Below are 24,366 nucleotides of genomic sequence, written 5' to 3'. Positions count from 1 at the left end.
ATGAGCTGTGAGCCACTAGTGAGCCCCTGGGGGCTTCTGAGAAGAGGCAAGGCCGTCGAAGTGAAGCCTGGGGCAGCTACCATGGGCAGCAGGGGCAGGAAAATCGAAAGATGCTGGATTTGGATGCAGGGAGGTGGGGGACGGGTGGCCAGGCCTAGACTGAAGGATAGGAACCCGTCTCTTCCTCCCAAGCATTGACTAGAGGCCAGACCTCTTCTTGACCTCCCCCTAAAGGCAGTGGACAGAGGGTCAGTGCCCAGGGCCCCCTTCCTCCCCCTCTCCACTTTCCTGAGGTGGGCAAAGCCCACGCACTGGGCCTGGGGAGCACGACGCGCGACCTAGCGGGCCCAGGGCAGTGCCTGGGATGAGTGGCGTGGCCTGGGGAGCAAGGAGCTGTACCTGGTGGGCACAGGTTGGGGCCTGGAGGACAGGGGAGGGGCATGGGGCGGAGCCGGGGGGGGAGGGTACAAGCAAGCTAGGGCACAGGGTGGAGCCTGGAGGACATGGGCGGGGCCTGGGGCACAGGGCGGAGCCTGAGGGATAGAGAGAAGGCCTGGGGTGTGGGGCATGGGGCAGAGCCTGGAGGACTTGGGCAGGGCTTGGGGCACAGGGAGGAGCCTGGGGGGTGTGGGCGGGGCCTGGGGCACAGGGCGGAGCCTGAGGGATGGAGAGAAGGCCTGGGGCCTGGGACAAGGAGCAGGGCCTGAGTGTCCACACCACCCTACAGCGGTACACGGGTCCCGGCAGGAGGAAGTGATCGACCACCGCCTCACGGAGCGGGAGTGGGCAGAGGAGTGGAAGCACCTGAACAACGTGAGTGTCCAGGCCCGAGGCCACGGTACCACCCCTACTCCTGGGGTTCTGCCCAGCCCGCGGGACTCCGGTGCTGCTGCGGGGGGTAGGGGGTGGCAGGCTCAGTGCCGGCTTGGCTTTGGCCTGCGCCTGCCTGCCTCAGCCCGCCCTCCGCTCTGGGCAGCCCCTCAGAACCATCCCTTCTCTGCCCCTGCAGAGCAGCTCTGTCTCTGGGAGAGAGGGGCTTTGGCCTGGCGTTGGGACCCCTTCAACATCGTTTTCGGGGTCATCTCTCCCCTGCTGCCTTTGTGGGGAGGGAGCCCAGGCAGGTGTGGTTCCCCAGGGCAGAGCACAGCCCCGACGGTTGAAAGGAGAGCCCCCAGCCCCTGTGTTGGAACAGACCTCCCCAAGAGCCTGGTCTTCCCTCCCACCCCCCGTGCTTGGTGCCTTTCCAGGCAGCGGAGGCAGATTTTCGCACTGTTGCCGGGAGCTCGCTGTGGCCAGCCCTCGCGGACAGTGGGCTGGCCCAGGCCCGGGGTGCGAAAGGTCCCTGGCCGTCGCCCACCCTGAGCGGCCACACCCAGCCTGCGTGCTCACGGCCACCGCCCGCCCGCAGCTGCTGAACTGCATCATGGACATGGCTGAGAAGACTCGACGGTCGCTCACCGTGCTGCGTCAGTGCCAAGAGGCCGACCGCGAGGAGATCAACCACTGGATCCGGCGCTACAGCGACACCGAGGACGCCAAGAAGGGCCCCGTGCCTGCCACCGCCCGGCCCCTCAACAGTTCCGTGGGTGCAGAGGGGTCTCAGCTAGGTGCGTGCTGAGCGGGTGTCAGGGGGACCGGGGGGTGCACCGCAGGGGCGCCGAAGACCGAGGCCAGCGCCCCCATTCTGGCACTCGCTGCGGTAAAGTACAGCCCAGGAGTTTCCCCGCAAAAGGACGTGCTTTTTGTGCTCTGCATAAAGATGCTGCCTGACTCGCGGGAAGCCTAGACTCAGGGTGCCAGCAGCCAGGGGCCCCCAAGGGTCTCCAGTCGCTCTGTGGATGACGACCACGGAAACCAAGACAGATCCAAGAAGGCCCAGGTCCACCTGGACCCAAGCTGCATCAGCTCAGAGCACCTCCATCCCGGCATAGCCCTGCCCCACACCAGCAACTGATACAGGGTTTCCGGCCACGGGCACCTCGGGGACCCCCCCCCCAAGAACACACACCAGGCCCCCCTTACCCAGCTGGGTGTGGCCCCGTTCTGTGCGTGATGCTGGCACCCCCTGTGTTTCAGACGCCCACCGGGAGTTCATGCCCAGGACCCTCTCTGGCTACATGCCCGAGGAGATCTGGAGGAAGGCTGGTGAGTGGGGTCGGCCTTGGGAGTGGGGTCCGACCCTGCGGGAGGGGGTGGAGTGCATTCAGTATTCCGGGTAGGACACCTGTCCACCCCCCATCTGCAGGCGAGCGAGCAAGCCGCGTGGCAGAATAGCACGGGTCCCTGGGTTCTGCACGCACACATGTGCATACACACACACACACACACACACACACACGTGTGAGAGGTGCCGAGGGAGTGCCTGTGGCCGTGGCGCTGAGCACATCGCCTCGTGGGGACAGACTTTGGGAGCCAGTGGCCAGCTTGAGAAAGAAGGGGGAGCTCAGCGGAGGTGGTGGCAGTGGAGAGGAGCGCACGCCCCCCCCCCCCCGTACGTTTTGATTAGTGGATGGATTCACCGTGAACTATCAGGACGAGGGAGAAAGTCTCGGGGTCTGGAACGCAAGGCAAGTGGAGTGTCCCCACCCAGAACTCGAGGCTGAAGGGCCCCAGACAGGCAGTAGCAGCCCGGAGCAAGGCAGGGCAGGGCACAGGCCTGGACGGGAGGGTGGGGTCCTCACTTCCCTCGGCCTGTCCCCTCTGCCTCCGTCTGGTGACCCGGGGGGCCGGCAGCTCACCGCAACGAGTGTGCACAGGGGAGCCCCGCTAATCCCACCCCACCCTACCCACACTGCTGCAGGAAGGGCACTGCCGGTAAACTGAGGCAGGCGTGAGCAGCTGTGAGTGGTTCCCAGGGTTGGGGAGCACAGTGTAATCCAAACAGGTGCTCTGGCTCAGCTCTGAACAGCAGGCTTCTCTGCGGACGTGAGCAGGCCGCAGGCGGCGAGTGGGGGTGGTGACAGAGGGCTTTGGGAGTGACAACGATGCAGAGGCCTGGACGGGGTACCCCCCAGACTGCTTCTAGATGGGCCACGGGGGAAGCCGACTGTTGGTGGGGCAGAGGTACAGCTGTGGTTCTCACAAAGTGGGTGCCGAGACCCGGCATCAGCGTGGCTTGGAACCCGTTAGGAACACAGGTTCTCGGGCCTTCCCCAAGCCCGTTGAATCCAGGTCACGGGTGGGCTCGGCCCCTGCCCTCCAGGGCGGTACCGCCGCACCCCGAGGTTTGGAACGACGGGATCGATTCAGGCCTGGGAGACGCCCCCACGACCACGCCTGCGCTCGCAGGCCCCGCCCACAGCTCGAGGCCTCAGAGAGCAGTTGGGCCGGGCCACGTGACCACGGCCCCCACCTCCTTTGCAGAAGAGGCTGTGAACGAGGTGAAGCGGCAGGCGATGTCGGAGCTGCAAAAGGCGGTGTCGGACGCGGAGCGAAAGGCCCACGAGCTCATCAGCACAGAGCGCGCCAAGATGGAGAGGGCCCTGGCAGAGGCCCGGCGGCAGGCCTCAGAAGACGCCCTGACTGTCATCAACCAGCAGGAGGACTCCAGCGAGGTAGGGCCACCCAGCCTCCAGGTTCCAGACCCTGAAGCCCCACTCCGTCGCCTCCCGGCCTCATGACCTTGGGCGGCCGGTGAGGCGGGTCCCCTGGGCAGATGTGGACGCTGAGGGCTCCAGAGGGTAGGTGGCTGGCTCTAGGCTGCGCCCTAGGAAGTCACAGGCCGTTCAACCTGTCACTCAAACCTCGGCCAGGAGACGCTGAAGCCCGTGCTCACAGTAACCTGTGAAAGCGGCAGCCGCGAGGGGCGTGGAGACCCCACGTGGCATTTACAGGGCATCCTCAGCTACAGCCCGCACGGCGGGGACGTGAGAGGCCTGGTCGTGCTGGTGCCCCGGCATCCGGAGGCTGGCCGGGGTCAGGCAGGTGCAGGGAGGCCCTTTCCTCCCGGTCCGAAAAGGACTCGATGTCAGGGAAGTTAGGGAAGGGGGGAAAGCGTGGCCAGGAGGGAGTTCTAGAACTGTCCTTTGGGACAGGACACGTCTCGAAAACGCCACGGTACGTGTGTGCTTGGGCCAGCCTGGAGGGTCGGCCCCCGTGTCTGCTCCGGCCTGCTCCAGCAGACAGCCTGAGCTCCGGAGAAGCAGGCGGGTCAGAACGGGCAGACCTCCCGGGGGCAGGTGCCAGGGAAGACGCCACGCCGCAGCAGTGACGTGGGAACAGAGTCCTGGAGGAGGTGAGCCAGGCAGGCAGGGATCTGGGGGAAAATTGCCACCCCGAGGAGGGAGCAGCAAAGACAGAGGCCGGGGGCACGCCTGGCAGAGTGAGGACCACAAGGAGGCCGACGTGGCCGAGCGGAGAGCGCCAAGAGGCTTCGGCGGCTAGCTAGACACTGGGCCTTTGTCCTGGGCGGGTGGTTGAGGTTACCGCTCGTCCACAGAAAGGGAGCAGAGCCCCAGTGGCCCGGGTGGGTGTGCGCGAGGCAGGCCTGGCCGTGCACCCCACGTTGGAGCCTGGCGGTCTTTGGCCAGAGCTGCCGCGTTCTGTGGTCAGAGCCCAGGTGAGCCCAGGAGGGCTTCCTGGAAGAGAGGAGCGGGGGGGTGCTGTGGCTGCCTTCCCTCGCGAGGACCCCATGGTCCCGCAAACTCAGCATAACCCTGTCTGGAGTGGGCGGAGCTGTGTGCCTCCGTGGTGGGAGCCCACCCCCCAGGAGGGCCCAGCCAAGTGGCCATGTCCACTGGGGGCGGCCCAAAAGCCCGGTGAGGTCGGGCTTTTCTCTTGTCACCCCATGATGCGTGGCCGGGTCCCCACGATGCCATGGCCGCGTCCCCGTGACCCCGTGGCCAGGTCTCCATGATGCTGTGGCCACGTCCCCATGACTCCATGGCCGCGTCCTTGTGACCCCGTGGCCGGGTCTCCATGATGCCATGGCCACTTCCCCGTGACCCCGTGGCCAGGTCTCCATGATGCCGTGGCCGCATCCCCATGACGCCGTGGCCGGGTCCCCACGATGCCGTGGCCGCGTCCCCATGACCCCGTGGCCAGGTCTCTATGATGCCGTGGCCACGTCCCCATGACTCCATGGCCGCATCCCCATGACGCCGTGGCCGGGTCCCCACGATGCCATGGCCGCGTCCCCGTGACCCCGTGGCCAGGTCTCTATGATGCCGTGGCCACGTCCCCATGACTCCATGGCCGCATCCCCATGACGCCGTGGCCGGGTCCCCACGATGCCGTGGCCACGTCCCCATGATTCCATGGCCGCATCCCCGTGACCCCGTGGCCAGGTCTCCATGATGCCGTGGCCATGACTCCATGGCCACATCCCCATGACGCTGTGGCCAGGTCCCCACGATGCCGTGGCCACGTCCCCGTGACCCCGTGGCCAGGTCTCCATGATGCTGTGGCCACATCCCCATGACTCCATGGCTGCGTCCCTGTGACCCCGTGGCCAGGTCTCCATGATGCCGTGGCCACATCCCCATGACTCCATGGCTGCGTCCCTGTGACCCCGTGGCCAGGTCTCCATGATGCCGTGGCCACATCCCCATGACTCCATGGCCGCATGCCCGTGACCCCGTGGCCAGGTCTCCATGATGCCGTGGCCACGTCCCCATGACCCTGTGGCCAGGTCTCCATGATGCCGTGGCCACATCCCTGTGACCCCGTGGCCAGGTCTCCATGATGCCGTGGCCACATCCCCATGACCCTGTGGCCAGGTCTCCATGATGCCGTGGCCACATCCCTGTGACCCCGTGGCCAGGTCTCCATGATGCCGTGGCCACGTCCCCATGACTCCATGGCCGCATCCCCATGACGCCGTGGCCGGGTCCCCGTGACGCCGTGGCCACGTCCCCGTGACCCCGTGGCCGGGTCCCAGCGGGGTTGTTTGCAGTGCGTGCTTACCCCAGTCTGCGGCCGGCCAGGCCACTTTGGGGATTCGGCCCCAGGCACGCCCCGCGGCCCCCCCTGACCGTGTCCCCCTCCTCCAGAGCTGCTGGAACTGCGGGCGCAAGGCCAGTGAGACCTGCAGCGGCTGCAACGCGGCGCGCTACTGCGGCTCCTTCTGCCAGCACAAGGACTGGGAGAAGCACCACCACGTGTGCGGCCAGAGCCTGCAGGGCCCCGTGGCCGCCGTGGCCGACCCGGGGCCTGGACAGCCGGACGCCACCGCCGGCCTGGGCCCCTGCCTGCCCACGGGCGCTGCCAGCCCCAGCGAGGCCAGCTCCGCGGGGCCCTCCCGCCCCGGCTCCCCCGGCCCGCCCGGACCCCTGGACGCCGCGCCCCGCTGACCCCCACATCCCGCCGCCCGGCCCCCCCACCCCCCGCGGCCACCGCGCCCTCCGGCCCCGCCCGGCCCCGGGTCCGCCGGCCGCCGCCCCCGACCCTGGGGCCCTGGGAGCCGGCCGGAGCCGCTGCTGCTACTGCTTCTCTCCAAAAGAAAACAGAACCGACAAAAACTGCATCAACGCAACTTCCTCAGCAACCCGGCGGCCCCCCGCCGCGACCTCGAGCGTCCTCAGAGACCTCCCGCCAAGCTTTAGACGGCAGGGCGGCCGGCGTGCCCATGCCAGCTCTGCCTGCCGCCCTCGTGCCCTCCGTTCTTCTGTCTGACTTTCACACACTGTCTCTTTCATGAACAAAATCTAGCCGTTTGGTGGCTTATGTTTTCGGTGAAGAATTTTGGGGGGTTTTGTGGAACAGAACTACTCAGAAACGGACCCAGAAAATGGGGGTTTTGTCCCCTTCCCGGTTAAAACGGGAGACAGAAAATTGTCGTGTTATAGCTGGAGGTCTGAGCCACCGCGACACGGAGGCCGCCCCGGGGGCGTGTGGCCAGCGCGGTGAAGACGGTAAGAAGAATTTCGATTTCCGACTCGAGAAACATGGTTTGCTTTCAGGTTATTTTTTTTTTCTTTTAATGTCAAACTCTTTGGCTTTAAGTAGAAATCCAAAAAGGTTTTTGAAAAACAGGGAGGGAAGCGCACCTGTCAACTACCTTGCCAGCTAGCCAGCCAAGGACGCCGAACACACCTCTGCTCCAAAGGAAACCCAAAAAGCAAACACAAAACGTCAAAATCCAAAATGTTTTCGTCACTGCCAAAGTACCTTTCCCACGGTTTTACCCCACTCCTGGATTTGTTCATCTGTCGTCCCGTTCTCTCGCTCTGATTCCGTGTTTGGGGTGCGGGCACTCGGAGTCTGGAGGGCGTCGCCCGGCAAGAAGCAACGTGTCTCTTTTCCACGACGGCAGGGCCTCGGCTGGGCGCGCCGGCCCCGCGTGGACACGCGTGCGGGGGACGCCCCCGTCTGTCCTCACGCCCTCTGTGAATCTTCATCACGTCGCATGTTTCCCACTTGTGAGAAAGCGCTCACGTGTCCTTCCCAGGAGAGAAGAGTTCCGAAACGAAACCGTGACAATCTCTCGGGTTGATTCTTGACTGCTTTTCGAAGCACCAGGAGACAGCAACTGGGCCTTCGGACTCCTGCTTCTCCGCGTCTCCTCCTCTACCTCTCCTCCCGCCCCACGAGGCCGTCCCACCGCCCCCCCCGCCCCGCCCCAGCCCCCGGCCCCGCAGCCGCCGCACCTGCTCCCCTCTCTTCACACTGTCGCAGAAATAGGAGGAAAAGCCGCAGACGGGAACGGTCTGCCCTCACCGCGCCTGCCGGACTCTCGGTCAGCTGTATATAACCCCGCGTCCCTGTCCAGCTGCTCCTTGGGGAGGTGGTCTCTCGGACCCCCCCCGGCCCTGTCCCCTCCCCCCACTCAGCCGCCCCGATGATCTCAAGGAGGCAACGAAGGAGTGAGGAGAGCCTCACGTGTACTCCCCGGGAGGAAAAGAGCAGACGCGGCCCACGATCCTGCCTGCGTCGCCGTGAGGAATTCCCGGGACTGGAGGGCAGTACGGGGCGTGAGCAGCTGCTGAAGTGGGGGTTCCTGGGCGCCCCGCCCAGAGGCAAGTCGGTGGTATAATGCGTTAATGTGAATGTACATAGTCCTCGCGGAGGTCCCAGTGATGATGTTCACGGCGACGGTAATTAAAAAGGGATGTTTGCCAAATAAAAAAGAGAAACCACGGAAGCATGTGAGGTTTAGGAAGTAGATTCTCAAAGAAACCGGAACCGTGTTCCTGCGGGGAGCAGTGGGCTCGTTCGCTGTTGTTTTTTCAGAGTTGTAAGAATCCATCGCGCAGTGCGCAGAGAAGGGGCTCCGCGCGGCTGCCTCGGACCGGGCGCCGCCCCGAGCCCCGCCTCACAGCAGAACCCAATTCTGAAAGTCGCGATAGACCCATCTCATCCTCCGGAAATTTCCCCAGGCTCCAGCCACGGGTCTGCGAACCTCTCAGAGGTTTGCTTTCGTGGGTTCCAGAAAAGCAAGGACCAGTTTGGGATTGGGGCTCTGGATGAGCCGGTGGAAGCCTGCCCTAGTGTCTCCAGGCCTCTGTCTCTCGCGCGCGGGTGTCGGACCTATTAAAATGGTGGTTTCGGCTGTGCCCCTTGGAGGCCGGTGCTCTTGGACTCTGTTCCCCGAGGTTGTGCTGGTGAGCGGCTGTGTCAGAAGCGCATCTGTCCCGGGTACGTGGGGGGTCCGGGTGGGCAGATCTAAGGCCCCGTTGACGCGTGTCCCTGACATCGGGACTGGGGTGAGGTATGGAGGAGCCAGTGTGTTCCCCTTCCCCTCACGAGGTCGCCCTTTGGGGATCAGTAGACACATCGGAGAAAGTAGCATGTTGGCAGCTGGTGGTGTCCCAGCCCCACCACAGGCTGAGGGTCCGAGACGGGACAGCCCCTCCCACCCCCTCTGCTCTGCGAGCTGGTGTTCCTGCGGGCCACTGTGCTCAGGCCGCGTTCAGCCGAAGACCTCGCCGCGGAACCAAACGCGGATGGCTGGCTTTGGGGAGGAGGGGGGCAGGCGGAGTTTCTGCATTGGGGGTCGACTGGGACCGGGGCACGGCCGTGCCCCTGCCTCTCTTATGCCAAGAGGGGACCCGCACACAAGCGGGTCTAGCCCCCTGCTCTCTGCTCAGCGGCCGTCCTGCCCTGCCGCTTCCCGAGCTTATAAGCCACGGGCCCGCAGCGCGGCGTGCGAGGGGCTCCTTCCCGCCAGCCACCGCCAGGGTTAGACACGACACGCGGGTGACCCGGGAGCTCAGGGAGATGCCGCTTCTCACACAGCCTCCTTCCACCCAAACCAAACCAAAACGGCGCCTCTGCTGTTCTGAGACCAAAGCTGCCACAGGAAGGCGGACTGAGGCGGGCAGGCAAGGTGGCAGCCAGGACTCCAGGCCATAGCGCCGAGCCACGCACGATAGACGGATGGGGGGGAGGGGACAACGGAGTGGATGCTGGCACCCTAGACCCTCTCTGCCACCCCCCAGCGCGACCCCCCCGACCTTTCCCACCCCCCTCCTCCGTCTCCTTGTTTCCCATCCTAGGACACGTCACCGTCCCCAGGTGATGTCCGGGGGTGACAGTGCCTTCCTATCCCACGTGTAAGCGGGTGGGCACCCCCTCCCCCAGGCTCCATCTGAATAGAGGGTCTGCATCCCACAGCTCACCAGGACCGAAGGGAAGCCTTGGGGGTCCAGGAGGGTCAGGGCCGTAGGACAAGAGGAGCTAGACGCCCAGGCGAGGGGCTTCCCCGGGGCCCCCCAGGCGGGGTCCCTCATCAAAGCCCCCAGAGGTTCGGTGGCAGAAGGAGACGAACAGGAGAGGGGCCGGGAGGGTTAGGGTTTGGTTTCATCCCAGTGACAGCGGTGGAAAGGGATCACGACAGGCCCCCGCCCTGCTCCTGTTTGCCAGCTTTCCCAACGCATCCTCAAAATGACACCAAAGCTCCTTCCAGCCTGCTCTAGCCGGCACGTCTGGCCATCATTCTTCCCGTCCCCGCAGCCAACCTTACGATTGTTCCTTGATTCTTTTCTTTCCCCAGCTCGCTCTTCTGACCAATCCAGCCATGTGGCCCTCCGCCAACCCATTCATCCATCCACCCATCACCTATCTCTCCGTCCACCCCACCTATCCTCCCTCCCTCCCTTCCATCCATCACCTCTCCCTCTGCCCACCCACCCACCCATCTACCCGCCCATTCGCCTATCCATCCTTCCTCCCTTCATCTATCCATCCACCCACCCACCCATCTACCTGCCCATACACCTATCAAGCCATCCATCCATCCATCCATCTCCCAACCCACGCAGTCACCCACCTACTCACCCGTTCAGCCAAATACCCGCCCATCCATGTGTCCATCCGTTGCCGTGTCGCAGCTGTCACTCGATTCCACCCTCCCCCATTCATACTTCCACCCGATCACACCTGCCTCTCCACCAGTCACCCCTACACACACCACACACGTTATCTGTCCGTTCTCCACTCTAACCCACACAGCCGTGCCTCAGTCCATCCGCCCTGTTCACCTCTCCGTCCGCCGAACCCAGAGTAGCATCACCAAGTCCCTCGGTGTTCCAAAGCTACGAGGGCATTTTGGACTTCCCGTGACCTTAACTGCCCTAAAGGAATCTGCCCGTGGGCACGGCCGGCCTCCCCCAGCACCTCAACCACCGGTCCCGGCCTGCTGCAGCGACACATAAGGCAGTACTGCGAGCGTCGTGAGGAGATTGGACCAATGTCCCGGCGGTAGCTTTGGCCGGTCTGGGCCCGCCTGGCAAGTGTGGTGGCCGTGGGCCAGGAGTGCTCATTGGGAGGTGGCCCACACACCTGCTCAGGGGCCCTGTGACCAGGGCCACCGGTCAGGGTGAGCACATTCCCTGGCAGGACCCCAACATTGTGGGGCAGGCCGCCCTCTCCTGTCCTTGTCTCCGGGGGTCACTGCCTAGAGGAGGTGGCCTCAGGAAAGGAGAGGGTGGGGGAAGAGAGTGCCCAGCGCTCCCGCAGCTCTTCCCCTCCCCGGGTGCTCGAGGCTGGCTCCGCCCACGTCCCGCTCCCGCCTCCCGTCCCGGGGTGGCAGACTGCAGATTGGCCGTTTAGAGCTCCGGGGAGATGGAGGAACAGACCCCTGCCCAAGCTGAACTTGGCCGATGGCGGGGGGGGGGGGGGGGGGGGGGGGGGGGGGGGGATTCTCCCGGACACTAGAGGCCCCCGTGCCACAAGGGGCGTGTTCCTAAACGGGGCTGGGACCGCATGTGGTCCTGCTGGCCACTCTGCAGGAGAAGGAGCGAGGGAGCCAGGCCGGGGCACGTCGACTCCTCCGCCCGTCCGGAGGAGGCCCGGGGAGGCCCGGCGTCTGCAACGGCACCCGTCCGCTCCCACGGTTCTGGAAGACTCCGTCTTGCGTGCTTTCTATTCCTTCTTCCGCTCAGCCGGCCCCTGGAGTACCACGCCAAGGACCCCCTTGTGGCAGCGACGCAACATCTGGACTCAGAGTGGAGCCTATTGTTTGCACGTCGCAACGGGGGCGGGGGTGCCCGTCCGCCTGGACAGAGGAGCCCAGCCGGGCTGGTCTTCAGGGGCCAGGGCAGGCCACCCACAGCCTCAGGGGCCGGATGGATTTTCCTCTTCTTTTTCCCACTCCCCAAAAGGAGTTGGACCGAGCGTCGGTTCGTTTCCCTGTAGCGGGTTTTCCCCAGCACCGCGGGACCCGTGGCGTGCCGTCCCCGTCGCGTGTCCCCTGACACGCTTTGTCTGACCCGGGTGCTGTAAGACGTCACGATTCAGGTCACGTCTGCTATCCGTGTCTGTAATAAAGCCAACGTGTGCCATCACGGGCTGCGCCCCTCCTCGGTTCCAGGTGTTTATTCACCGGGGACGTCCCGGGGGCTCCCTGGGAGCCGTGTGCGAGCGGCAAGGCCCTGCCCTCTGGGGGTGGGCAAATGGGTGACCTGAGTTGGGGCTGAATGGGAATGGGCCTCCTGGCTGGGTTCACCCACGGCCTCCCACGTGTTTGCACGCGGGGTGAACTTTCAAAGGCTGTGTCCGCCACGTGATCTGGATGACCTTGTGCCCTCCCCCGCCCACGAGACCCTCAGGGTGGACACCGAGGAGAGGGACACCTTGACCCCGAGGAGCCAGGGTGTCACAGCCATGGTGTCCTGGCTCCCAGGTCAGGTCCTCACCAGAGTCGGATGCCCAGGACTCGGCACTCCCGGTTTGCTGGCAGCTTCTGGAAGGAAGGGGTGTTATTAATACTTGGGCCCAGGCTTGGAACATGATGTATTCTGAAAGGCGTCATTGGAAAGGCCAGCCTGGGGCAAGCCTGTCTCCACGCCAGGCGGCTGGCGGGAACCCCAGCTGGGCCTGGTGTGTCAGCAACTGCAGCCGAGAGCAGGGTGACGGCGTTTTTCCATTGCAGGGACCTGAGCTCAGAGGGAGGCTGGCCGGGGGCCCGGCCTGAGCCCAGCCGGCTCTTGGCTTGCACGCGGCCACCGTGGTGTTCTGCCTCCCACGTGGAGGTGGAGGGAAGGGCCCAGGCCAGAGGCCCCCCCCGGGGCCCCGGACCTGCAAGGAGGGAGAGGACCCGACTGCCTGGAGTTCCGGGAGACAGGCGGGCAGTGCCCACCCTTCCGTCCTCACCCAGCCAGCTTTGGGCGGAGGTCCCGTCCTCAGCACAGACGTGGATACTGCCCTTCAGGCACTGTGGCCTGCCGGGGGAGACCCGGGGGTGTGTGACGTACAGACCGAGGGGGAGGCCCGGTGCCATGGCTGAGAGAGAAAGGAGGAGAAATCAGGAAGGCTTCCTGGAAACAGCCGTGCAGTAGCGATGGGGCCCCCTGGAGTCTTGCCCCTGTAAGTGCATGTGGCTGTGTGCAGCCGGAAACAGAGGGGGTGTGGCGGGCAAGGTGCCCCCCCCCCCCCCCCCCCCCCGTGCATGCAGGACCACAGCAGGTCTCACGTGGCCCGGGCCTACAGACCCTGCCACGGAAGTGAGAGAGCAGAGCCAGGCGAGCGAGGGAAGGGGGCTCGGGCCCAGGAGACGGGGGCCTGCAGCTTCCGAGGGCTACAGCCGCAGCCACCAGTGCTCCCACACCCCCGCCCAGCTGGGCAGAGAGGCTGTCCCGGCTCCGGGGCCACACAGACCCGCTCCGTGTAAGCTGCGCCTCTCCCCCAGTTCCCAGCTCCCCGGGAAGAGACCCCAGTTTGCCCCGCGTGGACCTCCCAGCTAAGGCCTGGAGGGGGGCCCTGGGCAGGGCAAACGTGGCCAGAGAGGCCCCCACAAACATGACACGAAGCTGGAAAACACGAACCAGGAGCTCCACACGGCTGAGCCAGGCTGAGGCCAGAGGGGCTGCTCAGCGAGGACAGATGGAGAGCGGGGCACTTGGGGACAAAGGCCCACGGCCGCCCTCCAGGGGCGAGAACTGAGAAGCAGAAGCCTCACAGAAGGAAGACAAGAAGCCTTCGGGCCTCCAGCGTCCACCCCAGATCTGCCCGGGGTTCAGCCCTTAGGCCCTGTGGCCAGGACGGGACTCCGGCCTCCTGTGAGCGGCTCCCACCCACAAGCTGGCCCAGAGAGGGGTGCGAGAGGGGAGCGTCCGCGGGGAATCGATGGAGGGTCAAGAGGAGGGGCCGGGCCCTGCCCTGCGGCACACACCCTGCCCTCCCTGCTCCAGGCCTTTGCTCACGCCGGGCCCCATGCCCATGCAATCCTCTGCCCTAGCTCTGCCCCCGGTCCCTCTAGGCTGGCCCAAACACCGTCTCCTCCAGGAAGCACCCCCTTCTCCTACGTGCCACCCTTCCTGTGGCCTGCTAGCCTGAGCAGGTGCAGTGAGCGTGGCAAGCCCTCGCAGGCGGAGCCCTCTTCTCTCCCCAACGGGGGGCATCGGCCCGGGTGAGGGAGAAGGGGCTGGCCCAGAACCGGGGGCTGGAAGTTCAGCCCTGCGGGAAGCCTTTTAAGCGCTCTAGTGGAAGCAGCTGGCCTGGCGAGGGGCTTAAAACCCTGGGCGGGTGAGGGCAGGTGCTAGCGTGGAGGTGAGCGGCCAGGGAGGCCTCGTCCGCCTGCCCCTCGACCCGCCCATGTGGCCCTTCCTCAGCCACGCTCTCTTCCCACCCCCGACCCAGGCCTGGCTGCAAAGGGCTTCCTCCGACCCTGAGGCCCAGGGCTGGGGGGCCTGGGGCAGGGCCGAGAAGCCCCCTCTGGAGCCAGGGAGTGGGGACAGGAAGGAGGGGGACCCAGGGGAAGCGGAGAAAGACCCCGAAGATGCAGGCTTCCCCCTGTCTCTCTTGGAGGGGGAGGAGCTGGCCGAGTACCCGGAACCTGACCAGGTAACACCCACGCGGAGCCCAGCGGAGGCTGGCCAGGACCCGGATTCAAGGGGACCCACGGCTGCAGCTCGGACCTTTCCCGGGCCACTGTCCCCCTGCCTAGAAGAGGGTAGGGGGGCTGCCCACCCCTGCAAGGCTGGGTAGGATGGCAGGGCCCGAGTCCACATGGCCTTCCCAGTCCCGTTCCAGGACCCCTCCCCCCCAGCCTGTCCCTGAGTAGCCAGGGACCCTGAGGACGGGCACGGTCAGGCCTGCTCCCCCCTCCCCCCAAGAGGAGCCCAGGGGCCACCCTGCCTCCGGGCTCAGTGTGGGGTCCTGCTGGCAGGAGCTGGAGGCCATCAAAGTGAAGCTGTGGGCCATGGAGCAGGCCCAAGGACCGGAGCCGCCTGGGGCGCAGGGCCAGGCGGGACGGGAGGAGGGCGCCGGGGCCACACCGGCCAGGCAGCTGCTGAGCCCCGAGGCAGGTAGGAGCCAGGGGGCCGGGCCAGCCCCTCCCCTGGCGGTGGGCCACCAGTCGTCGGGCACGCGGCTCTGAGCCCCTAGTGCCAGCTCACGGCGAGGGTCTGAGGGTCTCTGCGTCGGGCCGGGCAGCGGCCCTGCCGGAACAGTCCCAAGGGGTGACCCTCTTCCCACAAGCAGTGAGGAATGAGCCACAAATGTGAGGCGCCTGCCGGGAGCGCCCCCCTCTTGCCGGCAGGGAGACCCGCTGTCCTGAGGCCCCCCTCTCTGTAGGTTGCACCTGCCCTGGGCCCCCCACGGAACAGCTGGAGTCTGACCACAGATCCGTCTATGTGGGGAATGTGAGTCAGGGAGGGGGGCAAGATGGGGCCTCTTGGGGTTTGCCACCTCCTCCTGGCCGTGGGGTTAAAGGAAGGGAGGGACACAGGTCCAGGAGGAGAGAAGCCAGAGGGCTGCCCCCCAGAGGGAACCCGGGCCCCGTGTCCTCACATCCTGCTTTCCCAGCATGACCCGGGAGTCAGGGTTTCCACCTGAAATCTCCACTCGGCCAATCATTGGCAACAGATTCCACTTTCAAAAGCCAGGTGCTCTCTGGACAGGCCGAATAAACCTGGGGGTTCGCCCAACACACGGGGGGCGTACGTCTTTGTCTCCGGTCCATCCCCAACAGGGGTGGGGGACAGAGACCTCTGCTACCAAGAAAACGTGCTGTGGGAGACCCCAGGGGGGTGAGGCCTCCCCACACCAGGGGCCCGTACCTGTGGCAGGTGGACTATGGGGGCACGGCTGAGGAGCTAGAAGCCTACTTCAACTCCTGCGGGGAGGTTCACCGGGTCACCATCCTATGCGACAAGTTCTCTGGACACCCCAAGGGGTCAGTGCCAGGCAGGCCGTGGGGGTGGGGGAGGGGGCTCAGGGAGGAGGCCCCCGGAGGGGCCGGGCGCCCTGGGGTCCTGGGGAGCCTGGGTACCTCGGGGTGGCCCTCACCCGCCATGCCCACCCACCCCAGCTACGCCTACATAGAGTTTGCTGCCGAGAGCTCGGCCCAGGCCGCGGTGGCGTTGGACAAGAGCATCTTCCGAGGCCGAGTCATCAAGGTGCGTCCCCTAAAACTCTGCTGTGAGCTCCTTCACTTTAACCTGTTAATCCCCGAGGAACCAGGAAAACGCAAGCACAGGGAAGCCAAGACGACCCTTCTCCAACCCCCAAGTGTCTCTGGGCACGTCGGCCGGGCCGCAGGGGCGGCGGTTGCCTCCGGACTGGATGTGGCATTGGGAGGCCCCCTTCCCCAGCTGGACCTTTGCGAGATGCTGGGCTGACAGGGGCACGTCACCTGACCACGTCTGGGGCTGGACAGTTCAGGCCTCAGTGGTGATTTTGAGAAGGTTGGCAGGGAACAGGTTAGCTGTGGGTTTGTAATTACCGCCGCAAGGGCTGGCGGGCGCTGGGGCCTGTGCACACCTGCCTGTGAGCCTCCAGCAGAGAAATCCGGGGTTTCCTGGAGGCAGCGTCAGCCCCGGGCTCTGGCCTGGGCTGGATTCAGGCTGCGCGGCGGAGAAGGGTCCAAGGACAGGGGTCTCAGAGGGACTCAGACTTCGGTTTCAGGTGCTGCCCAAAAGGACCAACTTGCCGGGGATCAGCTCTACCGACCGCGGGGGCTTCCGAGGACAGCCCGGCGCCAGAGGAGGACCGTTCCCCCGCAGCAGCCTCCAGGGCGGGGCCCGCTTCAGACCTCGGGGGCGGAACCGGTGGGCGGGGGCCGCGGGCGGGGGGGGGGCGGGGGGCGGGGCCCGGGAGGGGCCCGTGGGCGAGGCGGGGCCGGTGGGCGGGGCCCGGGGAAGGGGACCTGTGGGCCGGGCCGGGATGTGGTCAGTGGGCGGGGCCGAGAGGAGCCGGCGGGCGGGGCCTGGGAGGAGAAGCCGTGGCGGGGGGCCGAGCTCACCTCCGCTTCTCTCCATGCAGGGGCCGTGGACGGTTTTCACCTTGGTATTCACCGTATTGAAGGGAGGATCCGATTTTGAGAGTGGGGCTGGGGTGGGTCGAGAGTAAAGGGCCGTGCTCTGGGCGGGGCCGTTTATTCAGCGCAGAGTAACTGCTCTGTCCCCTTCACGGTCCAGGGCCTCCCGCCGCGGCCCAGACCCCGCAGCCGGAGCCAAAAACGTCTCTCGCATGAAGCAGGGCACGGGGGTGGGGGCTGCGGCTGGCACGGAGGGCTACTCGGGGCTTTGGAAGGCACTGGGCAAAGCCTCCGGCAGGCGGCGCTGAGTCAGCTCGGGGCTAAGTCGTTTTAAAGAAAAGTAGAAACGTGTCTTAATGGCAAAGAGTAAATTAAATTTGAATAATTTTTAAAAGCACACGACAGGCCTTGCCTTTATTCGCCTCCTCGGGCGCAGGGGCAGGTCTGACCGCCAAGGGCGGGGGATGGGTCCGAGGCCGGGCTCTATCCCGCTTCACAGCCCCGTACCCTGCCCCGTGCCACCCGGGAGCTGGAGCCGGAGCCACCAGGCCCGGTGGCCTGCAGGGCGCGCCCCCCGCCGTAGGTGGCAGGCATCCGCGAGGCGCCGAGGGCGGGCGCGCACGTTGGATGCCGGGCACAGGCCCGGCCCTGGTCAGAGGCCGGGGAAGCGGAAGGGGTTTCCCAGGCGGGGCGCTCTGACTGTGGCCCCTCTGTGCAGACACACCCCGCCCGCTCGGGAGGGCGCCGCATGTTCTCTACCCTTTGCGGGGCTGGGAGAGCAAACACACTTGGTTCTGCCGCTGCCAAAGAACCCCTCCCTGGGCTTTTCTAAAGGGACTGGGCCCCTTGCGGTGCCTGACCTATCAATCCCTTAAGCCAGGAACAGAGCTGCTCGGCGCTCTCGGCCCACGGTTGGGGGCGGGGCAGGCCCCCTCTCGGCCCTCCACCCACATTTGTCTCTGGCTGCCTCACGCCAGGTTCGCACTACCCCTGTGATCTGGGGTCAAATCTGACCCTTGAGTGGGGTGAATAACGTGCCCCTAAAAACACGTGTCCACATCCTAATTTCCAGAACCTATGAACGTGACCTCATTTGGAAAAAGGGTCATTGCAGGTGTGATTAAGTGAAAGCTGCCCACGTCATTCTAGATCACCTGGGTGGGCCCTCGGTCCAAGGAGCCACACACAGACCCGGTGTGGAGACAGCCGCAGAGGTTGGAGTGTGGTGCTGTACAAGCTGAGGAACCCCAGGAATCGCTGGTGGCCATCAGAAGCTGGAGGCATGGGCCAGACCCTCCCTCAGAACCTCCAGGAGGAATCGGCCCTGATGACACCAGATCCGACTCTGGCCTCTGGAACTGGGAGGGGGTACATTTCTCTGTTCTCTACCCCACCCCCACCCCCCGGCCCCTCCCCCACGAGAAGGTAGGTAGGAGGGGCTGAATGTCAGGCCAGGGCCACACCGGCCCTGGAGTCTGTTGGGCCTGGGCCACTTGCAGTCAGGAGGCATCCCCCCCGCCCCCGGTGCCCTGGGCAGAGTAGTTTACGTAGCAAGGGCAGATGACACCAGCCCCCACCTGCTGGGCACCCAGGGGCCGCCCCTCTCCTCGGCCAGGGGGCATCTGCCGCCTTCCTGATGCGCTCCATCATGCACGCGGCGGTCTTCTAGCCACAGCTGATCCCTTCTGTGTGGCCACTCTGAGGAGAGAGCGGGCCTCGGAGCCCCTCGTTTCCCATGGGTTTTAGGCCCAAGCCGACCATGGTGGAAGGAGGGCGGAGAGCACTCCTGTCGTGGCTGCGTAGGCAGCGAGGGCTCCAAGCAGTGAGCCACTGAGCAGACTTGCGTGGCTGTGCCCGGAGGACGCGGAGAGGCACAGGCTCCCTCTGCCCCCGTCTGGTCTGGGGCAGAAGGAAGGACAGAGACAAATCACCTGAACAGTGGCTAAGGGCCGACTGGGAGCTGCACCTGATGGGGCCCAGCTCTAGGGCAGCGGGACAGGCAGGCAGGCGGCCCACAAGGAGGCTAGCCTCAAGGTACAGAGATGCAGAAAGACGGTATGAAACCACCCCAGGACCGTTCTATTGGCAGCACAAGGGCTAACACGATACTTCTGACCCTTGCTTTTCTCAGACTTCAAGTGGGGATGCTGCCTAACAATGTGCACAAAAACTCCTGAATGTAAAGTGGGTACAGGGGTTGGTCTGGCTGCACCTACCAAAAAACTCAAATAGCAGTAGCTTCAACAAGATCGTTTATTTTCCTCTACGAAATGCTGACTATAAGCAATCCAGGGCCATGTCAATAAAGATCATGTTCCTTCTAGCTTTCTGCTCTCCATCCTTAGGAGATGCATCTTTTCTTCATGCTCTCAAGATGGCTGCCTTAGCTCCAGCCATCACGTCCGAGTTCCAGGCAGGAAGAAGGGAAAGGATGAAGGAAGGGTACTCCATCTGCTAGCTGAATCCCCCTTCAAAGTATCCTTCCTGCAAGTCCCTCCCAACACCACCCACTCACATTCCACAACTACCTGTCCTGGAGTGCTACAGACAGTAGGAAACCTCTTCTGTCCGGTCAACTGTACCCAGTAACACTGGGGCTTGGTTGGTAAGGAGGCAAGCCAGCTACCTGCAGGCTCTACCACAGCCGCTACGCAGGCAGGAGCAATTACCTCCAAGAGCTCAGCCAGCGGCTGCTTCTCCGGCCTCCTCCCCATCCCCTGGTTCCACCTGCAGCGGAAGGTGCTGGGCTGGCACTTGTGTTTTTAATACATACTCGTTGACTTTTTTCCCTCTACTTCTGTAATTTGAAAAACGAGTCCCGCGTTCCTTAGAAGGGAAGGCTCACCTCCGGGTCCCATCCCGGTGCTAACGGCCTCCGCCATTCCCCAGGGGGTCCGGGTGGCCCTGCTCCTCGTCAGACCCCTTCTCCGGAGCGACTGAGGAGGGAGGGAGGGATCACGGCTGGCCCGGGGCACCCGGCTCGAAGCCAGGGCACTGACGACAGCACAGAGCAGACCGCGCGGTGGGGCTCAGACCCCGCGGGTCCTTGTTGCCAGATGACGAAGGGTGCCAGGGCCAGGGCCGCCTGATCCCGGATGGCAACGTCCCCTCAGTCACAGTCAACTGGTTAGGACTGCCATCTGGACTTGACAGAGCAGGCTTCTGGGGGAGCACGTGGCAGAAATCCGATCACATCGGTCGCTCCTCAAGCATACCCCCTCCCCCCGGCTTGCGCAGGGGCCTGCGGAGGCAGCAGGTGACCAGGGGCTCCGCCAACCGTTAGGGACCGCCACACGCTCCCCCAGGGGGAGGCTCACGGACTCGCTCACTCGGTGCTCAGAAAGCAGGCGGCAGTCGACGAGCTGAGAGCAGCTCCCTCCTGAGGCCAGGCACGAGTCCAGAAAGATGAAGGCAGGGGAGGGTGTGGGGGCTCTCCGGGAGCCCCTCTAGAGCTGGCCCTGGGCACAGGAGGCCTGCCCCCACAGACCACCCCACCCGGTCAGCCACCGGAGGCCGGCCACGAGTCGCTCCCGTCTCTGCTGCCCCACAGCTGCAGCCCCCGCAGGGCCCCAAGGTCCGTGGGCTCCCTCACCCGCTCTCCCCGCCCCTGGTCCCGGCTCTGGTCCCTGACCTCTGCGCCAGCCTCAAAAGTGCCGCGCGACACGCTCTTCCGTCGGAGCCTCTGCTGACACAAGGAAAACACCAAACGTGATCTCAGAAGACCTTTAGTCTCCACTCACCGTGCCCGAGGCCTTGCCCCCAGCAGCAGGGACGCTCAGGAACAGGCACGGGATAATAAACATCCATCTGGACGATGGCTTATATACACAGTGCTCGTCTTCAAGCAACGGCCGCCGAGTTCTCGCTCAACACACTTGTATCATCATAGACGTCACCATGCTGTCAAAGGCCCTGCAAAGAAACATAGACCGATTCGGAGAAGCGGACCGGGCTCTGCACCCCCGGACCGGAGGAGTCCTCCAAAGTCCAGTGAACGCGGCCTCGAGGCCAGGCGATGAGAACCGAAGTCTCCCACCTCCTCCTGCCTCACGGCCCTGCCCTGGCTGGGGCTCCAGGAAGGGGTGCAGGGCTGCGGCGTGGGTTCACAGGGCCACGGTACAGCAAGGACGGCTAACGGCGGTCCCTGTTCCGCACAGCCCGGGAGACACAGTGTCGGGGCTGAGGGGAGGCACCACGGGAAGGGCCCGGCTTGGGTCTCTGCAGGGTCCTCTCGCCTGACGGCTACGAGGAGCCCCCCAGGAACCGTGTCTAGGAACGCAGGGAATTCCCAGGGGCGGATCCGGAACGTGTGCATGTGAATGCTTCTTTATAAAGCATCTTGGTGACGTGCTAACGTCCCATCTGCGTCGACTTGAGACCTGTGTGGATCATACCTGCGACCCCATCTCCTAACCGTCCCAGTTTGACATCGAAGACCAAGTCTTTGTGTGTGGGTTCCGCGGAGGTGCCCCAGGACTTACTGGGCATACGCGGGAAACCAAGAGGGCAGGGTCCGTGCCCTGGCCTGCTCCCCCATCCTCTTCCCACATGTCGGAATCCACGTGGTGATTACTGGAAAACCAGGTTCTGCTGCGTCAGAACCACTCCTCGGAGGAACAAGGCCCGTGGCTGAAATCGACCTTCCCTCCCTCACGTTCAGAATCACAGCTTTTCGCAAGGCAGGGTCCACACGGCAGTCAGCTCACCTGGACTGAATGCGGTCCCCAGGGTTGTAGAAAGGGTTGCACATCACGTCTGTATAGGAATTGTGCAGCTTCCGGAACATCTGAGAAGGAATCAATGGTGTTAATTCACGTGCACACGCCGCGGCTGCCAAAATTCTGGCTTCTCGGCATTTGGAAACAAAGCGAAAGAGAGAAAACGCACGAGCCCAGGAACATCCTGAGACGCCGCGCACTTACACTGCGGATCTCGTTGTCTCGAAGCGCCGTGTTGGAGGAGTCCACCACCATGACGAACTTCACCTTGGAGTTGGTCACGTAGCCGTATCTGCACGGTGGGTTAGGGAACCCTCTTTCAATACAGAGACTCTGTGACGGCACGAAAAAACGGCACCACCGTGGACGGCGTGTGAGCAGAGGGCCAGCTGTGCGCGTCCCTCGGCTCCGAAGCCACTTTGGCAAAATATCACAACCTTGCATCAAGAAGGACCCCGGACCGGACCGGACCTGCCCCACAACAGCGGGAAAGGACCACACGGACCATGCCGGGGGGACTGCGCACTTCCCTGGGGCAGCGTCTGGTGTTTACAGGAGAAGGACAGGCAGCTAAGTCTTCTCCCGATCGGAGCTCGGGGGGGGGGGGCCTCCTGCCCACACCCGGGGGCACCTCAACTTCGTTCTCCATCACTTCCTGGCCCAGCAGTGCTAACTGCCAGCGCAGAAGCCCAAGAACCAGGCAGACCCTGCCTAAGGCACCCTCACCGCGACGGGCCACTTCCCCTGGTGGGACGGTGGCTCCCGGGCAGATGTCACCGAGGGCAAGCTACAGCACTGCTCGTGGAACGACCTCTGAACTCCACGGATGTCATGCCGTTTGTCCCCAGGGACTGGTCAAAACTTATGGTGACTCGTGGGGCTGGGCCTGGTGACAAGTCTAGAATTGCTGTCCTTGCTCAGGAGCACTGGCCCCACTGAGACGGCACGGGAGGCAGTCCTCACAGGCGCTAAGTAAGAGGGCTCCTGCTGCTTCTGCAAACCGGACAAAGGGCAGGTGCAGACTGCCACACAGTTCCAGGGAATCCATGCCCAGCTCTTCCCACGTGACCCTCCTAATTAACGTAAAAAAGGGTGTGAAGTCCCAATTAGCCTCAAGCTGCCCTAATTCTCTGCTGGCTGAGAGCTCTCGCTTTCTTTCCGAGCGATATTCCAAGATGTCTTTCGAGATCACCTGATCCCACAGTTACACCTGGAAGCGGGAGGCGGGATCTCTGGATGCGAAGCCCCCGTAGGGAGACCGCCCACGGGACCTGCCCCCGCCAGGTGTGAAGGATACACCTTGTAGTCCTCTGTGGGGTACAGCAGGCCCAGGTAGAGCTCCCTCTGGTCCACCAAGGCCTTCCCCATCGCGGAGATCTTCTCATCCACCACGTCCAGGGACGTGTGCACCATGTAGTGGAACTTCAGCTCATTCTCTGTGGGGGCGCTGCGGATGTAAAGAGGGTAATTCTGCAAGAAAGGATGTCGGCAACTGAGGCGATGAGGGTCCGCCCCGTGTGCACAGACTACGAGGACACGGCCACGGGGCACACGGACGACAAGAACCAATGAGTCACAGGAACATACTCTCATTCTCTAAAACCCATCGCGCAACCCTCCAAGCTGCTGTGGGCACTGCCTTCAGGGAACCCGGGCTAATCTGAGGCTTCCCCGTTGCCTGCATGGGGGGCATCACCAGCGGGGGGCAGGGGCAGAAGAACTGGGTTTGAGCACAGCCCGACTACAAGCCCTGGCACCTGGAGAAGTCGCTGGCCTTCTGTGTGGGGCCCCGTCCTGGAGCGTGCTGTCCTCCCAACCCGCGATACTAGCTGTTTCCCGATTCGTCCTCACTGCTACCTCTCCACCTGGGCAGAGGCACTCAGACGCCCTCTTGCTAAACGCTGTCGAGGCTCAGCCCAAACCTTCCTTCATCTCTGCACGGCCAATTCTTACCATTCCAACCCCAGGGGTTAATCGGGTCTTCCACGGGCTCCCACGTGCCACAATTCACGGATTCTGTCCTGCTCTTGGTGCCGCACAGATGTAATAAACACGATGCTCTCTCTACCCTAACGGGACTAACAGCCACCGAGAAACAGTCAACAAACCCACCAGCAAGTGACGCGCTTTGTGCTGAGACAAGGCCGCCCTTGAAAAGCTTCCCTAAGGATCACCCCCTAAGCCTGGTCTTCCGGAAACACAGAAGAACACAATACAAAACCACGTGGACGGCCGTTCAGCCGTCTGAGGATCCAGAAACAGCCTTCTGGAGGAAAGGAGATCTAAGGTGACCGATGTACGAAGATGGCAGCGGGACAGAGGGAGGAGCGTTCCAAGTGCAAAGGCCCAGAGGTGAGAAAGCTGCAGGTAATTCCGTTGGGTGGGAGTGGTTCGGGGAGAGGGGCATGAGGCGACTAGATTATTCTGACGTTCTCGGAAGGCAACAAGCCGCCACTGGCGAGATTTCCGGCAGGGGCGTGACACGGTCCGGTTAGCTTTAAAACAGCACCGTGGCTGCAGTGTGGAGAGAAGGCTGCTGGCGGGCGGGCGGGGCGAAGATGCGGCCGAGCGCGAGCGCCCCGCGCAGCAGGAGGTGCAAGATGGGCAGCTAGGCTCGGGAGCGAGAGTCAACGGAGCCCGCGGACTGACGGGCGGACGGAAGCGGGGGTCCGGGGCCGTGCCCGCCCCGGGGCTGACACTCCAGCCGCCGCGGACGCGGGTCTGGGCGGCGCCTGTCCCCGCACCGCCCCCACCACCCCGGGGCGCGGCGAAGCCCCCAGGCCCGTGCTCGCGGAGCCCTCTGGGCAGGGAGGGGGCGAGGGCGGGGGCCCGGGCAGGGGTCCCGCAGCCGCGTTCCCGCAGGCAGCCTCTCGGCGGGCGCCCGCCCGGGGCAGGAGCGGGACAGGCCCGCCCGCATACGCACCTCCTTGGCGATCACCGCCACGCACACCGCCATCTTGGAGGCCCGGTCGGGCGTGTCACGTGACCCGGCCGCCAGTCACGCGCTCTCCC

The 24,366-nt window shown here is 64.5% G+C and overlaps 3 protein-coding genes across 8 annotated transcripts in view; 2 read left to right on the top strand and 1 right to left on the bottom strand.

Annotated features, from left to right (window-relative positions):
- Positions 1-6,290, top strand: part of CBFA2T3 (CBFA2/RUNX1 partner transcriptional co-repressor 3) — an 82,830-nt gene extending 76,540 nt beyond the window's left edge. The window contains 5 exon segments of the mRNA XM_047078933.1: positions 728-813; positions 1,409-1,607; positions 2,077-2,145; positions 3,364-3,554; positions 5,991-6,290. Coding sequence (XP_046934889.1) covers positions 728-813; positions 1,409-1,607; positions 2,077-2,145; positions 3,364-3,554; positions 5,991-6,290 — 845 coding nt within the window.
- Positions 6,291-13,971: 7,681 nt separating this feature from the next.
- PABPN1L (PABPN1 like, cytoplasmic) lies at positions 13,972-16,989 on the top strand. The gene is made up of 7 exons (XM_047079279.1): positions 13,972-14,220; positions 14,546-14,684; positions 14,953-15,020; positions 15,447-15,553; positions 15,689-15,776; positions 16,285-16,427; positions 16,642-16,989. Exons 1-7 carry the CDS (start codon positions 13,972-13,974, stop codon positions 16,679-16,681), a joined length of 834 nt encoding a protein of 277 aa, XP_046935235.1. The 3' UTR covers positions 16,682-16,989.
- A 3,356-nt stretch (positions 16,990-20,345) lies between these two features.
- On the bottom strand, positions 20,346-24,348 carry TRAPPC2L (trafficking protein particle complex subunit 2L). 6 transcript variants are annotated; one of them, XM_047078928.1, is made up of 5 exons: positions 24,278-24,348; positions 22,652-22,824; positions 21,559-21,646; positions 21,343-21,422; positions 20,346-20,548 (listed from the first exon to the last, which is right to left on the bottom strand). In XM_047078928.1, exons 1-5 carry the CDS (start codon positions 24,308-24,310, stop codon positions 20,503-20,505), a joined length of 420 nt encoding a protein of 139 aa, XP_046934884.1. In that variant the 5' UTR covers positions 24,311-24,348; the 3' UTR covers positions 20,346-20,502. The 6 variants fall into 6 exon arrangements, with proteins under 6 accessions (XP_046934884.1, XP_046934882.1, XP_046934887.1 ...); XM_047078926.1 differs by having other exon boundaries at positions 22,652-23,432; positions 24,278-24,319; XM_047078931.1 differs by having other exon boundaries at positions 22,652-22,801; positions 24,278-24,312.
- Positions 24,349-24,366: the final 18 nt, after the last annotated feature.

This window comes from Lynx rufus, unplaced genomic scaffold (genome assembly GCF_022079265.1).
Source record: "Lynx rufus isolate CCGP_SWC_20201006 ecotype Redwood Valley unplaced genomic scaffold, mLynRuf1.p SCAF_16, whole genome shotgun sequence".
Lineage (NCBI taxonomy): Eukaryota > Metazoa > Chordata > Mammalia > Carnivora > Felidae > Lynx > Lynx rufus.
The sequence above is the reverse complement of the archived record's forward strand: the minus strand, read 5'-3'. Positions and strand labels throughout refer to the sequence as shown.

Coding starts and splice junctions, on each gene's coding strand:
- PABPN1L (XM_047079279.1), top strand. CDS start 13,972: ATGTGGCCCTTCCTCAGCCACGCTCTCTTCCCACCCCCGACCCAGGCC. Junction 14,221..14,545: donor AGTACCCGGAACCTGACCAG/GTAACACCCACG, acceptor TCCTGCTGGCAG/GAGCTGGAGGCCATCAAAGT. Junction 15,021..15,446: donor GATCCGTCTATGTGGGGAAT/GTGAGTCAGGGA, acceptor TACCTGTGGCAG/GTGGACTATGGGGGCACGGC.
- TRAPPC2L (XM_047078926.1), bottom strand. CDS start 22,947: ATGAGAGTATGTTCCTGTGACTCATTGGTTCTTGTCGTCCGTGTGCCC. Junction 21,423..21,558: donor GAGACAACGAGATCCGCAGT/GTAAGTGCGCGG, acceptor ATTCCTTCTCAG/ATGTTCCGGAAGCTGCACAA. Junction 20,549..21,342: donor GGGGACCGCATTCAGTCCAG/GTGAGCTGACTG, acceptor GTTTCTTTGCAG/GGCCTTTGACAGCATGGTGA.